Here is a 16,928-nt window from a genome sequence, read left to right on the forward strand (position 1 = left end):
TCTTATACTACTAAGAGGTAGAATCTATTCTTTCATCAGAAATTTTTCTGGTGAAAACTCAAGCAGTAAACCCCCAGGAAATATCTAAACACATTATGCCGGTATACCAAGGTACATTTTGATGCACATATACCAAAAATTCAGCGACTCCTGACACCCAGTTTTTTTTCATGCCTCCCAGCTTACAGCAGATGTTCAAGTGTAAAAACACATTTGAAAGGGGCACATAGGGTGAGCTTCCTGTGACCAAATACAGATGTCTTCCTCTGAAATGCTTACACTTGGCTCCTGTGATAGCCCGTGGAAAGACAAAGGCAATTAAAAGCCCAAATAATGTAATCTGAATGCAGACGTCTGAAACAAGCCAAGCAAATAGTAATTAGAAGCACCTATGCCTTTTGACAAAATGTAAATGGACCATGGAAGCCCTACATAGAAGTTGATGCCAAGACTCCAGATGCCTCAAGTTAGAGAAAGAAATCCCACTCTGGTGGGATGCCTTAGACTGGCCATTCAGATTGAGAAAACATCATTTGCAGCCATGTGTGAAAAGTCTAATTCAGATTATCTGCCTAACCATGCTTTGGAAGTCTGGTACAGTGAGGAACTCAACTGCAAGGGCAGTCCAGAGCAACTATCATCTAATGTATACTCAAAGGTGCTGCTCATATATGCAAGACCAGTTTTATTTCACCTTCTGCATTTGAAGTGTCCCAGGCACCATACAGATTACCTTCAGATAAAATGCTGAGTTTGTAAAGTGCATGCACCAGCAATTCTCTGTCCTATTCTGGGACACTTCATATTTTCAGAGAGCAAGAAAACGCTGCCCCGAATAATAACCTTTGTTCCTGGTACTGGGATTAAATACTGTTTAAAGCCATTCAAACCCATAGACTCCTATTCAAATATCTTACTAGCAAAGTATTATTATTATTATGCAAATTTTCACTTCCAGAAGGATTATAGGTAAAAACCTTGCAAATCTGGACTAAACCTGATAAGAACTGAATGAAGGAAAAGAAAAAAAAACAAAAAAACCCCTACAAAACCAAACAGGAAAAAATGCAAATTATTCTGGAATAAAAAAATACATCAAATGTACAGCAACACTTACTTACATCTTCAAATGCAAATATAAATGAACACATCCTAGCATCTCGGCAATTCCTTAAGTCAACGGATGGGGACTACTTTTATTGATAGTAGTTTAGAGAACTTTTGCAGGTCAATATAAGTCTTGTATTTCAACTTTACTTACCATTAACACCATCAGAGAAATACACTTACCACTGGCTGTAGCGGTGTCCCTGGAAACATGAACTGCATTTGCTGGGCAAGCATTGCTGCTGCAGTTTTTTGTTGGATTAAGTTGTTCCTGCCATTGATTTCCAGTTGAGTTTTTAAATGTGTTGGTGGATGAAGGTACTTGCAGTTCTCCCTTGTACAACGACCCTGGAAAAAGAGGTCACACTAATCGTCTGATGCTTTTGATGATAGTTTAATGCCTTCAAGCAAAATATTACACCACAAACTGAGCAAGAACTAACGAAATACAGGGTGTTCCCTGGGAACTGAGTAGCAGGCTGGGAGGAGCTGATGGCCTTGAGGTCTGTCTCAGCCCACTACCTCTGATTGATCATTAAGGCTATTAGCCACACAAAAAAAAAAAGAGAAAGACTTTGAAACAGCATTTTCATTGTTAAGTACAGATCACTGCCATATAGTTAATAGTATTTTGGCAGACTCCCCAAACTACATCTCATGATATCTTGGCTAGAGTACCTGGTGTTACCATAACACAGATGTTTCTTATAAATGACATTACATTATGAATAACAAATTTATTTTTATTTTTAATATCACAGAATCATGGTTTGGGTTGTAAGGGTCCTTAAAGATCATCTAGTTCCAACCCCCTATGCCACAGGCAGGGACACCTTCCACTAGACCAGGTTGCTCAAAGCCCTGCCCAATTTATTTGTGTGTAACGAACGTATTCATATAGTGTCCCCACAAAAATTCTGCAAGACTCTGCCCAATTAATTTTTCTAACTACAAAAATTAAAACTTTCTTTAAGAGAACAGCATCTTTTAAGTACATTATATTAAAAAATAATTATGTGTTCATGGCAGTAGGGATCTAAAGTGGCTACTCTCTGCTTGTGTTCTCTCACACGTTCACCCTTATTCCAATTCACTGCCTTCTGGCTTCCTGTTTTTATTACATCAGCATAACTTTGAATTATTTCCATTCAAGTATAGAAGAACAGAAGTCAAGCTAGTACTTTTGCAGCCTAAATTTAGAAGCAGTGCATGGAGCTGAACCTCCTAAGCAAAAGGAGAGCTCCTGGATCAACCTGAAAGCAGGAATTTTTAGACTGTTAAGAGACAATAAGAGACAATAAAAGTATGGGTGGGTAGTCACCTCTGAGGTGGCTCGTGCTGGAGGAAATGGACATAGAGCACACCTCTACAAGCACTGCAGGCTGACCAAAATGCAGGTAAAGTAGCATAAGAAACACCAATACATTTTCCCCCAGAGAGTGAAACCGTAAGGTACACCAGCAGGTTGTGCAGCTGCAGGGCAGGACCTGCTGAGATCAGAGGCTCCTTGATGACACGGCTCACAAACAGACATAAAATTTTAAGAGCTGTGACCAGAGGCCCCACAGCATTAGTCAAGCTGCATTTGACACACTCAACTTGTAGAAGGTAAGCTTCCAAATTGAGATATTTTTAAAATGTGCTTTTTAAGCTTTCCATTCACTGGTATAAGAGCTTTACAATCTCAGCCAAAGCAGGAATATCCTCCTATAGCCAAGAAAACATTAAGATCCCTATGCAAGAACATCATAGTGCACACACATACAGTGACTCTGTGTACACATTCACGCACATACACACGGCTACAAAACCTTCAGTACACTTCAAATCTCCCAGAACAACAGTGTTCATGTTATACTTTTTACTCAGACATCAAAACACTGCCTCTAATCTGCTATGAGGATGTATTAACTACCTGCGCAGGAGTGAGTTAAACATGTTCAGGAAGGTTCTCCTGCACTGAGGCCAATGGGAATGCGAACAGCTATTTCCATACTATTAAACTACTGAGAACAGCCTTTTGTGAACTGAGCCTGGAATATGCTAAATGGCAGAGGCGAGAAGAGTTCAAGAAAACTAAAAATTTACCAAAAACCCTCCAGTCTCATCTCCCCGGAGCACTGCTTGGTGCTGTTTAAATCTGCTAGTATAGATGCAGCCATTCTCAGGACATCGTGCCTTCCTTCTGACTTCCGTTGTGCGAGTCACTAATGCTGTCTCATTCAGTGAAGTACACAAAATGAATGTTACTTCGTCAGCTGGCATGAGCAGAACCAGAAATAGCCATGATTTGATGGACACAGAAGATGGCTGGCTCTTCTATTTGGGGAGAACAAGGCCGCCATCACCTTCATAATGTTAAATTGGAGCATGTTCAGCACAGGCAATGAGCATATGCTTTTGTTTTGGCTCATGAGGCAAACTGATTAAGACATTTTTAACCGAGATCTATTTAACCTTAGTCTATTTTGTATATGAATGGTTCATACTGCAAACCTGAAAATTAAAACAGCAAAATAAAAATAAACTACTCTACCTGGTGGAAGTATCAACCTATGGAAACAAAAGTGCTCCTCTGGTAAGAATTGAGAGCAGCTCTTAACCACAGTGGCTTCTGAAGTACCTTCAGCCTGAAGAGTGACTTCAGCCAGCCCTCCATACTGAAAGCACATGGCTAATACATACCATCACTTCAAGCTCTGCAGAGCAACCTACAGTGCACAAGATTGGTTATTTCAGAAAACTTTCCAAAATAATCCAACCATACAAAAATGTACTGTCCTCCCTGAACTTATTCATGTCTATGCCTCCTTTACTAGTTTTTTGAGCTCCTGTTTAGCAGTGAACGTGCTATAAAAAGAGCTGTGTGGCCCCGTCACGCTACTATAGAAAGCGCTGTAAACAGATCAAGCCTTGTTGAAATTAAATGACCCAAAATAAACTGCGGTGGAATGAGCACTGAAAATAGTGAGCAGATTAATCCAGCCCTCACTACCAAAATTACATAAATTCTGAGACCAGCTTTCACTTTTTGGACCTACAATGGTGGCGGGAAAATGCCTATAAGCACCTTTTCATTCCTTTTTTAACAAATGTTCCATGTCCCTGTGAACTCCTGGTGAGATTCATTTCAGTGAGGAACCGGTCTGATTCCCAACTACTGATCATTGTAAGAACAAAAATTCAAACTCGTAGTGTCACCTCAGTCAAATGGGACCCTGGATTTTTTTTTTTGTTTATTAAAATGCCAAATACAAGGTCTAACTGAGACAACAGCAGATATCAACCAAGCAGCAGAACAGGCACACAACACGCAGGGGTATTCAACATTTTGGTTGGGTAACCATGTACATAACAGCCCACTTCAGATTCTTGAAAAAACTACTGTATTAGCAGGGCACCTCATAACAAATTCAGAGACAAAGTTGAGTGCTTTAACTTTAGGATGCATCAGTATCAAGCCTCTGAAGCAAGGCTTGTTTCTTCACAGCTCTTAAAACCCCTGTTTTAGGGGTTTAGGAGCTGCTCCACAGACATTCAGTCCCCCCCCCGCACACAGCTGCACTAACTCCGTCAGCGGGGTGAAGCAGGCAGCATGGAAAATAATTGCTCCATACAACTTTTAACCTGCTCCCACATGTGAGTTAGAGTCCTGAAACTGAGGGCACAGACAGACTGGTTTGAAACTTGGTCCCTAGAAACTCCCATCGCCTATGAAGTGGAAGTTATCAACAAGCACATCATAAGCTGTTGTGTACTTCCCATGCGAGTTCTCCTCAAAAAAATCGCTTTCAATGAGCTCTGTCCTTATCTGCAATGGATAGTAAAGACAAACAGACATCAGATTAAATTCCCAGAACTCTGTTACTCCCCTCATTCTGCAAGCATGGTACCTATCTCTGACCTTTCATTTCTCTGCTTTTGTCCTCTACAGCTAGCCTAGCCTAATGCATAGGGCCACATTTCAGCCAAGTAATGGAAGGTTTTAGCAGAGAAACTACTTTTGCTAATTACCCAGACTGGGAACATGCTGTGTCTCGCATCGGGGGTGTGCCACAGGCTTCCTTCCAGTAAAGAAGTGGGAGAGGGAAAATGTGCACCAAGGAGCTGGCAACTCAGAGGACTACAGCGTCCATCAACCAAGCACAGCAACAAGAGGCTCCACTTCTGCAGGAGGTCTTGCGAACTGCTGCCTGAATGGTTTAGTATCAACCCTCCGTCTCTTAACAAGCCATGTCACACCACTGAGGTTTTTTTTTTAAATAGGTAGATTTCTCTATTAAGAACAATAGGTAGTTTGCCTAAAATCAATGGCACAAGACAGCCCACAGATGGGAATATATTAAAAAAACCTAGGTATGTACTAAGAATTATTATTTTAAAATAAGCAAAATGAGGCAAGTGCAGAAGTAACACCCCATAACTTTGCATATTAAAATATTAAGAGCCCTTTTCTTGTCTACGAGTTGTACGGCCACATCTCTGCCTTGAATATTTTTCAAACCCACAGCTTTCCTCAGTATTTTCCTATTGCTCCAACAGTAACAACAACAATAATAATTCATCCAGGCCCAGGCTGGGAATTGCTTATGTATAAGAATGAGTTAGCTTTCACTTAATAAAATTATTTTCCACAAAAATAAGATGTTTGAATAATAATTAAAAATTAAAAGAAGGCAAAATAATGTTTCTTTTATCTCTTCAGACAAGAATCAACTAATGCATCCACAAACATTTCACTCAGGTACTGAATTCTGCTTTTAAGATGGGGGTCCATACATATTAGAATCACAGAATTATAGAACCATTTCGGCTGGAAAAGACCTTTAAGATGATCAAGTCCAACTGTTACCCCAGGACTGCCAAGTCCACCACTAAACCACGCCACCGAGGGCCTCATCTACATGTCTTTTGAACACTTCCAGGGACAGTGATTCCACCACTGCCCTGGGCAGCCTGTTCCAATGCCTGACCACCCTCTCTGTGAAGAAATTTTTCCTAATATCCAATCTAAACCTCCTCTGGCGCAGCTTGAGGCCATTATATCTTGTCCTGTGACTTGTTACTCGGGAGAAGAGTCCTTGCATTTACTGTATTTTACCAAAACCCTTGCAGACCTGTCCATGCTACAGGATTTGGTTTGTTGTTGCTTTCAACACATACAAAGCCAGAATCCCATGAATTTATTACAGAGGAGAACACCAGACAGCAGGCCATGGGTATACCACGCGCCTCTCTCAAAGTCAAGTCTCAGCTTCCCCAAGGTCACTAATTCACCAAGTCCCGGCTTTTCAAGCTTTCCCATTAAACGAGCACATCCCAAAAGTCACATGTCAAGATAGAAAGGGACAGATTAGGGAAGGAGTTTTCAGAGTGCTCCTAAGCAGGAGAAAGGGGAAGGTCTCTTTCTTCAAACCCTATAAATGAGTTCTTAGCATGCTTATGATAAAAGTCCCACTATTAAATGTAGCAGCCCCAATCTATACAGTCAATCTTATACTGCTGTAAAACACTTTTCTGCAGCATAATGTGGTGGGGGTTGTTGTTGTTTCGGTTTGTTGTTTTTTGTTTGTTTGTTTGTTTTGCAAAAGGAGAGGTTGGAAGAGACCTGAAGAGGTCCCCAGTCCAACCCACTCAGAGCAGGGTCAGCCCTGGGGTCAGACCAGGTTGCTCCAGCCAGGTCTTGGACACCTCCAGAGGTGGAGCCTGAACAACCTCTGTGAGCAATGTAATCTACTGCTTGGCTGTCTTCTCAATGAAGATGATTTTCCTTATATTCAGTCTGAACCTGCCCAGTTTTGGCTTACGCCAGCTGCCTCATGTCCTCCCACCATGCACTGCTGTGAGGAGCTGGGCTGCACCTTTGAACAACCTTCTTGTCCTTGAAGGCTGCTCTTACAGGAGGAGCATCAGCATGCACCATTGCCACGTTGTCTTCTGTTAGTGCGCCTGTCTGAGGTTTGTACCCTGAGGGATACTTATTATGTTTTTTTAAACCAGACCAGCTAAATTAACTCGCTCTATGCTTTATCTCATGCCTTGGGAAGGCAACGGCCATGGTTACCTGCTTTACCAGAGCAGCAGTGTTATCTATCATCAAACTGATCAAATTATTTATATTTTCCTTAAAGAGTTGAAATGAGGAAAGTCCAGCTTGAAGGTAAGCATACAAATCCCAAGTTAATTGATGCAATTTATTGATACTACTAGTGGGAAATAACAGAGACCCAGCTCACAGCATAGCCTAACATCCGACTCCCAGCTTCCTCCTGTACCCCACCTCCCTCCTTCCTTCTCCCCCAGAACACCCTCCCGCCTCTCCTAACTATAGACCAGGAAACAACTCACATGATAAATATAACTTGCTCAAGCCGTGCATGTCCTGAAGGGCCAGCCAAGAATTGCACATGGTCAACAGACCACTCTCCAGAGCGGCTCAGTGCACGCTCTAGCCTCTTCCTTAACTGGGTAGTAATTTGGATCTCTCTTCTACCTAGACACTGATTTTTGCATAACAAGAACGAACTTTGTGATATGTCTTTGAGATGTCTCCTTCTAGCAACTTAGCTTGAAATGGGCCTGGGTGTTCAGAAGCTATTAGAGTGTGAGGATGATGCTGGCGAGAATATGGATAGCGCAATTATGCAAAACCTGTTTCCTTAAGAAAACAAGCTAACGCTAACAAATGCAGATGAAATTGTATGATCCCTCAGGATTAAATATGCTTTTTAGAAGGCATCTGAGCAACTGGTTCTACAAGGGCAAAAAGATTTTCTGGTTTCCTGCTAGAGACTGAGACCAAAACATTTGGAGGAGTTAGAAAAGATACACCCCAAACCCTATATATTTTTAAAGAGTAGTAATCGTTTGATGCCACAATCAAGTGATTCCCCTCTCCTACTGGGGGAAAAAAAAAAGAAAATGCAATTTTCTGTACCATGTAGCTTCAGCAAACTTGCACATGCTTGTAATATCAGATCACATTTTAGTAAACTAATGCACTTGCAACTGCGTGCATGCTGGTTAACTATACATCACCTGCTTGATATTATTAGGTACCTGGAGATATTACATACTGTTCAAACCTTGGCAGAGGAAGAGCTAGCACAGGCCACTGCCTGGGGCGGTGGCAGCACACAGCAAGAATAGCCACAGAGACAGCAGTGTCAGCAGCTGTGGAGGTACCTAAGCTGTAAATAATCCTCTGAAAGAGTTTCTGACAAGAGCAGAAACTGTTTCTTCTTAGGATTCCTCCTCGGTAACCCCTCAGCAAATTCTGGTTGGGAACGTGTGTGGCCTCACCCAATCAATTTAACAATTTCACCACTGCATAAAACAGGAGCTTCTAAATTCCAATAATCCCGGGCTCCCTGGGGCTAAAAATAGAGCCAGTCAATAGGAGGGCAGGGTATTTCGAGGTACTTAAGCTTCTGCTCCTGTGCATAGACAGCTACACTAGCTCTACCACCCCCAAACATCCAGATCACATGTTATTTTTCAAGTGCAGAAATAGCAAAAAGGAAAAAAAAAACAACGTAAAGAAAACACCAACTGTCTATTCATATGCAGAGAGGGATGGTTCCTCTTGTTCTACAGGGCTTGCATTTATGTATTTTTATATATATTTTGGTACATGAAAGCTCAATCACCAATAGCACTTTAAACGCAAGGAAAAACACTAGAATTCAGTTTGGACTGAGTTAAATAGTATTTTCCATCTAGTATCACAATGCGGGAATTGAATTTTCCTATGCAGAAAGTGAAAAACCGACACCTCCATTAAAGTATTCCCTTTGCACTTGTTGTATGTACCATCTCACACAATCTGTAGGACTACACATGCCCGCAGTTAAGCATATGTGCAAGGACTTAAGGGATTTAGTTAAGCCTCAAGAATGACTAGTCATAGATTTTTAAAAATGTAACTTAGCATTTTATTTCTTCCTTAAGTATACAAAAAAGCTTCAAATGTTTTTTGAATTCTGCATAATTTGACATCTAGAGTATGTTGAATTGCAAATATGAATGCTTATGAAAACGAGTCCTTTAACCTAAGCAGAACTGTATCTAATTTATAGAAAAAAATGGACAGCAGAATAAGATCCCTTATCTTGAAAATGAGACAATACTTGAACGATTTGAGGAAAAGAAAAATAATTTCTTATATACCTTACCAGCACAAAGACCTAAATGAAAAAGTGTATTTCAGAAAACACAAGCATCTCCTGTATTACATTTGAAATATTCCAGCTGTTAGGTCTATTTTCCTGAGGGAAAAAAAATCAAAACCAAACAAAAGCCACCAACAAAACTAACTTAAAAACTCGGCTGAAAAATTGATTCTGTATTTCTAAAGCCACCTTGCAAGTCCACCCACCGAAGTCAGTGAGTGTGCATACATATTTATATGCACCTACGCACTTCCGTTTCAAGAAAAAATAGAAAGCAAATTCACTTTCTTACTTTAAAGTAGAAAAGAAATAGAAGGCAAAAAATTCTCAGGTGACTTCAGCTTGATTCAGTTACCAACAGCGAAGAAAACTCATTAGCTGCTCTTCTAATGATTTCAATTATTTGTAAGAAATTAAAAGCTGGTAAAATAAAAATGATCACTTTAGTCATAAAGTTAGAAAACAAGAACTGCCTGTAACCAACATAAAAAAATAGAAAAATCTTGAAGAAAAATGGAAGCCTTATAAAAAGATGGAGTGTCGAAATGATGTAAGAGTCTTAACCCTAAAGACTTAATAGGAGTTATTTATTTAAATGGAAAAAGACAAAATGTTCTACTGAAGAGCACATTTGCAGCGCACAAAGAGCTCAGAGTGTCTCAAGATGCTCTTTCAAACAAATGTTGAGAAGGATGGCTGTAGAGAATGGTTTAATAATTTGCCTTACAATGTCAAGGGAAGTGTACTCAATACTAAATTGCTCAGAAGAGAAAGAACTCAAGCAGGTATTACAGATGCCAAAGAAAAGGACACTTATGAAATTGTAAGTTGTTTGACAAATATCCTTGAAATTACTCTAACAAATAAGACAAAGAAACGTCAGTTTAAACCAGCACCAATTTATTTTATTTTTGTGTTTACTTCCTTGAAAATAATTTGAGAATAATAGGAAAATAAAGATTATTTCTTCTCCAATTACATAGCTCCTTTTTCTTTTTCTATTTTTCACCCTCACTGGCACTCAAAATCTAAACCAGTTATTTTTATTTAGCTTCATGTTTGCCTACCAGCATTGATCAGTACATCACAAGCAACTGTAGACAACCCTTGATATAAATCCTCACTCTAATGCACAGATGCAAGTTCCATGGAACAAGAGGCAGTGTAGGGGAAGACCCCTATGGAACAAACACGAAGAAAGCAGAAGGAAGTGTGACCTCACTTAGTTAAAATTCCTCAAATGTCTCATTTCTATTACATAGGTGGTGAGACTCTTCACAGGATGTCTTGCGCAGGTTCTAATCAACATACAGTTCCTCGTATGGAAGGGAAGGTCTAGATGCAGCCATGCAACTCAAGACAGGCTGCAGTAGCAAAGCAGTAATTTAAGCCCTCCAACCCTGCCTGTTCAGAGCAGTAAACGTATTTTCAGGCTCCTGCATTATAGAAAAAAATGTATAAAACCTTTATGGAGTCTCACAATATAGCATTACATACAGCTAACTGATGGCTGGGCAGCTTTAATGCACCCACTCATCACTAGGATAGAGTGGTTTTGTCAGAGTCGGAAGAGAGCTGTGTAAATTGCAGGTGGGACCACAAAGTAACTCAAGGTGACATGGATTTTCTGCTGGTAAACAACGTACTCCACCATTAAGTTTAACTCCACTAAACTGTAAAAGAAGGCAAGGGCTTGGAAAGGGGCAATTTTCTTCAACGTTTCTCAGTATCTCAAGAGCAGACAAAAATAGCCACTCCAAAAGTAATGCCAGTAAAGGAAGGTAAGTTGTTTGACTGCAGGTCACCTGGCAAGAGAAAAGGCAACTGCAGTGTAGCAGAACAGCAGAAAACCAAGCAAGAATACAGGCATGGCCTGGTGCCACTTCCTGACGTACCTCCTTCCTCCCCTCCTTTACAATTCCCATAAAAGCCTCAAGCACATGCATGCTGACTTTAATGCAAGCTTGCTCATACAAACAGGACCAAGATTAAACTTCCTTGTTTTGGAAACACCTCTTTACGGTGAAAAGGTAGGCAAAGATAACTGCAGAACTGACAGTCAAGCCCTGGGACAACTTATTTCTCTCTCGGTGGCCTGTGAAGGAAAGCCACAATGTCTCAGCATACGGACTACACCCTCCAACATCCATATCGCTGTAACCAGGTTAAAAAAGAAAGAGTGAGAAGTGAGGACAGGTCTTTGCTGCTGGGATGCCTGTGAAGCCAAATGGCGAGCAGCCCGGTAAGTACCAGGCAATAGGCTGGTATGCTGACCATGGTTCTCTCAGCAACACAGCAGGAATACTAACGTGCCTCAGAAAAAGACATAAAATCAGTTATATGGCATCAAAAAGCAGCAAGAGACATGCCTTGGCAGTGACTAGTCTGGCTGACCAGATCAGAAGGAAACGGGAAGAGAGTGCTGTAAAACTGACCGTTAGCCTCCTGCAGTGAGTCACCTGCCCAAGGGAGCCTTGAGAAGATGTTTCATTTGAGCGTAGCAGTGAATCAAGAGGTTTGGAAGAGGCCCATTACTTGCAAGAGTCCCACAACATGGAAAAGATCATCAGCATAATGTAGCAAGTCCCTTATGTACCAAGGGACACCACTGTTGTGTTACGGAGAAGGACAGACCTAACGAACCAGGAGCAAGCAACGACACACCTTGGCTACCGGTGTGTCAAATCCCCCAGCTCTCGAGCTGGATGCCCAGCCGCTGTGAACCACTATAGGGGTGACCTGATCTGCTGTTGGCCAGTCCCTCTGCCACTCTTCACAGGATGCTTTCACCCTGGCCAGGCCACCTTGCACCCAAACGGCACACCAGGGCTCCTAGTCTATGTGTGGCTTGCCCGTTGGGCAAGTCTATGTGTGTCTTTTCCCTGTTGGGGATTGCACACTTTCTTGGCCAATCGCTTTACAAACAAAAGGAAAAAGAAAGGGCCCAGTTAAATACACAAACTGCCAAGGACACCTCCCATAATTGCAGAGGTGGAAAGTGCACTGCCTAGTCCCTCTGCAGAGGAGGAGTGTTTACTCACCCTCAGCACAGCACTGGAACTGCAGCTGCATTATTAATAAATCACGGGCTTCGCTCCCGGGATGAGCCAGCGAGGGCTGGAGTCTGACACCAGCTCTCAACTCACTGGGAAGTTCTTGAAAACACACAGAAACTTCTTGGCGGTTTAGAAACTGCGTTTATTTGGAGCTGCATTAAAAAGCACAAATTCAAAAAAAGCTCCTTAAAATGAAAATATATTTATATTTCCAAAGAAGAATCACACGTAAAATTCCCCATACTCTCTATAACTGCATAAGAAGCGGCAAACAAATTATGAAGATGAAAAGACACCATATCACTATGGGACCATCTACAGAGAGCAACCAAGCATGCCCGACCTGAAAAGCTAAAGGTAAGCAGGCACCTTCTAGCCTTTTCTATACTTGGCCCATGCTCCTCCTCTTCTGGGAATTGGTTTCTTAACATCAGTGACAGGTTTCAGTTTCTCTCTTTTCTTGCGACCCAACACACCTCAGATTACCTTCTGCAGGCAATGGGGAAACCAGCGCTACTAGCAGGCGAGGCAGTGAGACCCCTGCACTGAAGAAGCAGGACATGAGAGTTATCAGTGTGAAATACCCAGAGAATCAACAAACTAGATCACCTTAAAAAAAATCAGGGGAAGGACGAGGGTGGCAAGAGGTCCAGAAATTCAAGCAAGAGCAAAGAATGAAGCCCTGGCATCCAAGTAACCCCCCAGAACCCCTTCTCTTTTTGCTGAAGGGCTATCTGTCCCCCTCCACCTGGTATTAGGAAGCTTCTAGAAGACCTAGAAAAAATAGCAAGAAGTATAATGCAGTTACATTTATCTCAAATGATAGCTTACAGAATTAGGCAGCTAAATCACGGTTATGAGAGAAGGTAAGACACATTAGGATGTCTTGTTACTTTCCTTGAATACTATATTCAACTAAGTACCAGAATACGTGATTGTGGTCTTGAAAGCGCTTATACATTCTCAATACTGTGTTGAAGGAGCAGATAATTATTCTCTTCCTTGAGACAAATTCAGCGCCGACTAAATAAAATTCTAGGTTAATCTCAAATTAAAATAGTGCCTCTAGGTTTTCCAAGGCATATATCCTTGACTTCCAGGAGAATGCACATATTGGACTCCCCACCATTTATTATACTGCAACGACATTGCCAGTGCATTCTGATGTCCATGGCACCTGTCTTCACTAGTGCTGTGAATAGATGCAGTAATACCAACCTCAATTGCATAACCACATCTACTATTTTACTCAGCCTTCTTTCCCAGATAGCATATAGGCAGGTGAATGGTATTTCTTAGCCAGTGGGTAGTAGTAGAGTAGAACTCTAATGCATGTTCATCTATCTCCTGGCCTGAATGTAAGAAATTTATTTCCTTTTGGGTTTATGCATAGGGCCGGCTCTGTAGGAACACATCAGGGATGGCTCTGTTAAAATTATTAATGGATTTCTCAGTCTTCTTGTGAGACTAGACACCATTACTTCCACTCTGCAACAGAATAAACTGAGACCAAATATGATTAAAGGGCTGAGAAGTGCCAGCACTTTTCAGCTGCAGATCTCTGCCCTCCTTCCACTTTGCTGTTGCATTGGCACGGCACATGCAGGTGGTCCACTAGACTCCTACTGCTCATCCCAGCTGTCCTTTCCTCACCTACATCATTCATAGAATCACAGAATGGTTTGGGTTGGAAGAGATCTTAAAGATCAGCTAGCTCCAACCACCCTGCCATGGGCAGGGACACCTTCCACTAGACCAGGTTGCTGAACTGGTGCCAGTGCCTCACTACCCTCACAGGAAAGAATTTCTTCCTCATAGCTAATCAAAATCTACCCTCTCTTTCAGCTTAAATCTATCACCTCTTTGTCCTATCGCTACAGGCCCATGTAAAAACTCCCTCTCCAGATTTCTTATAGGCCCCCTTTAGGTACTGGAACGCTGCTGTAAGGTCTCCCTGGAGCCTTCTCTTCTCCAGGCTGAACAAGCCAAACTCTCTCAGCCTGTCTTCATAGCAGAGGTGCTCCAGCCCTTTGATCATCTTCGTGGCCCTTCTCTGGACTCACTCAAGCAGGTTGAGGGCCCCAGAGCTGGATGCAGTACTGCAGGAGGGGGTCTCATGACAGTGGAGTAGATGAGGAGAATCACCTCCTTTGACCTGCTGGACATGCTTCTTTTGATGCAGCCCAGCATACAGTTGGCTTTCTGGGCTATAAGTGCACATTGCTGGGTCACGCCGAGCTTCTTATCTACCAACACCCCCAAGTCCTTCTCCTCAGGGCTGCTCTCAATCCATTCCAATTGTGGAAGAGCATTGGCTCTTCCCTGCTCCCAGCACCAGCATGTGACACCAGACGGAGCAAACACAAAGAGCGCTGTGCTCAGTCCTTGGTCTAAAGCCAGCCCAGTGTGCAGGAGCCTGTCTGACCTGCACACCAGCCTCTGCCAGGCATGCATCGATGGCGATTTTTCACACTTACAAAATGACCAAATGTGGGTGAAATCTCACAAAAACAGCATAAGGCAAATCACTGATGTCAGAGCAACCTTCTGCTGCTAGATCCCAAGGTTCAGCTGTAAACAATGAAAAACCAAGTTTAGCATTGAACCAGTTTTAAGAAACAAGAAGGAAAAACAAGGTATTTACATCTCAGCTGTTTCTCAAAAATGGTTGAAGTGTTTAACTGAAACTTTAAATAAACACTCTGAGTCAGTCACTCGTATGTTTCAGCCCAGATAATTGCATTTTGAGAGACTTAGAAACCGCAGAAAAGGAGGATATTATTTAGAAAGTGGTGGGCAAGATTAAATCCAGGTGATGATGATGGCAACTGTTGGTAATAAAACACTCATGTGTGCCTCATCAACACACCCAACCAAAGGCTAATGATTGCAGGAACTCCAAGCACTTATGTGTACAAAATGTAAAAGTATTTAAAAACAATGACAGTAAACAAAACATTGAGTAACATGCTAAAAATGAAACCTGATGAACCATTTGTCCAGAAATATTTTAATGCAAGCAGTCATTACACATCCCGGCTGATGAATTCTGCAGACACAAAGAGTTACGGAACAGCATTTTGAAGAACATAATGCCTACAAGCATCTAAACATCATTTTAAGACAAACCATGTACTAGTGTACCCAGACTTCCCAGTGTCATAGCAAAGCCCTAATGATTTATGCAGAAAGAAAAGAAGTCATGACCATTTGACTTGAACCAGGATAACTTCTCTGATTAGTTTTCTTCAGCATTTTGAAGATGATACCTTCCCACCCTAACTCTTAGCAGGTAAAAGAAGTTCATAAAGTATTGACAGGCTATTAAAAGATCTATTATAAAACATGCAAACCTGCTTGGATAAAGGAACCATGTTTGTGACTTGTTCTTCCTTCCTCTTAAAGTTTCTACAGGAGACAAGCAGACTCCCCTGCAACAGTGACAAACTAAACTGCTTTCAGTGTCTATCTCCTGGAAGCCTTTGCAAGTTTGGCACCATTCTCATCTGTTTCTCGGGAGAAACTAACACAGGGTCTGAAATAGTGTTCTCCAAACAGGAACCAAAGGGCCACATAATTTATGAGTTTCCTTTGTGGGTAAAGTGTTTTCACTGCCTGCTCCTTATCTGAGCAGCAGTCACAAGATGGAGATTCCCATCAAACATCTTTTTGTCAAATGCTTCCCTTTGTTTCGGTGCCAAGGAGGAGGAGGCAGGATGTGGTCAGAAGCCAAGGGCACAGCCAAGGCTTCCAACACTGCTTTTTACTCCAAAGTGACAACAACAATCAAGTGACAAACTCCAGGTGAAGATTGCACCACCCGCGATTGACAGACCTTTTTCCCTCTCTGCTCCCAGGCAGGAGTGGAGAGATCAGAAGCACAGAGAACTGTCCTCTCTGAAGCAGCAAGGAGAAGGGGACCACAATCACCACATCCTCAAAACTGGACACAGACTCTGAGAAGGTATCTATCTGGCTCACCACCTCACCTGGCAGCATGGCTTAACCATGTCTTCATCATTCCCAGGAGAATCATTCATTACAGCTACATTGCAGGACTTTGGTTTAAATATTCTTTATAAATGTCACAAGGCTGAAGAGCATATCAAAACTAAAATTCCACAAAACAAACCAAAGTTTTATGGAAAAAAAAAAAAAAGCATAATGATCTCATGCTTTTCACAAGAGTGGCTCTTTCACAGCCAGGAACCATGAAGTATTTGTTTCTATTTTCTATTTTTATTTGTCTGATACACACATCGCAAGGGATTACAATTGTTGTGGCACGTCAAATTCAATTTGAAGGGCATTCAGGTTAAAATGTAGTATGGTATGTAATGTTAATCATAATTGAAACAATCTTGACTCAGATTTTCCGAAATGCCTTTGTAATTGCAGACAGTCTGGAAAATAAGTATTTAAATGGCCAAATCAGTGGGGTTTTTTTTCCCATCCTGCTGCTTTTCAATGAAGAAAAATTGTGATGGATGAGTACCATTCATCAGGAGAAATAGTCAAAATATGAGATCACTAACCGGCATCTAGACAGGGTTTAACCAACTCCCTTGTTTAATCACTGGGGATTCAGTTTTTG

The 16,928-nt window shown here is 41.6% G+C and overlaps 1 protein-coding gene across 6 annotated transcripts in view; it reads right to left on the reverse strand.

Moving 5' to 3' along the window:
* The window catches only part of MBNL2 (muscleblind like splicing regulator 2), a 112,630-nt gene that overhangs the window by 34,743 nt on the left and 60,959 nt on the right, over nucleotides 1-16,928 (reverse strand). For all 6 annotated transcript variants that reach the window (XM_030474940.1, XM_030474948.1, XM_030474927.1 and 3 more), the window contains exon 3: nucleotides 1,291-1,455. In XM_030474940.1, coding sequence (XP_030330800.1) covers nucleotides 1,291-1,455 — 165 coding nt within the window. The remainder of the gene's footprint in view (nucleotides 1-1,290; nucleotides 1,456-16,928) is intronic.

This window comes from Strigops habroptila, chromosome 2 (assembly GCF_004027225.2).
Source record: "Strigops habroptila isolate Jane chromosome 2, bStrHab1.2.pri, whole genome shotgun sequence".
Classification (NCBI taxonomy): Eukaryota; Metazoa; Chordata; class Aves; order Psittaciformes; family Psittacidae; genus Strigops; species Strigops habroptila.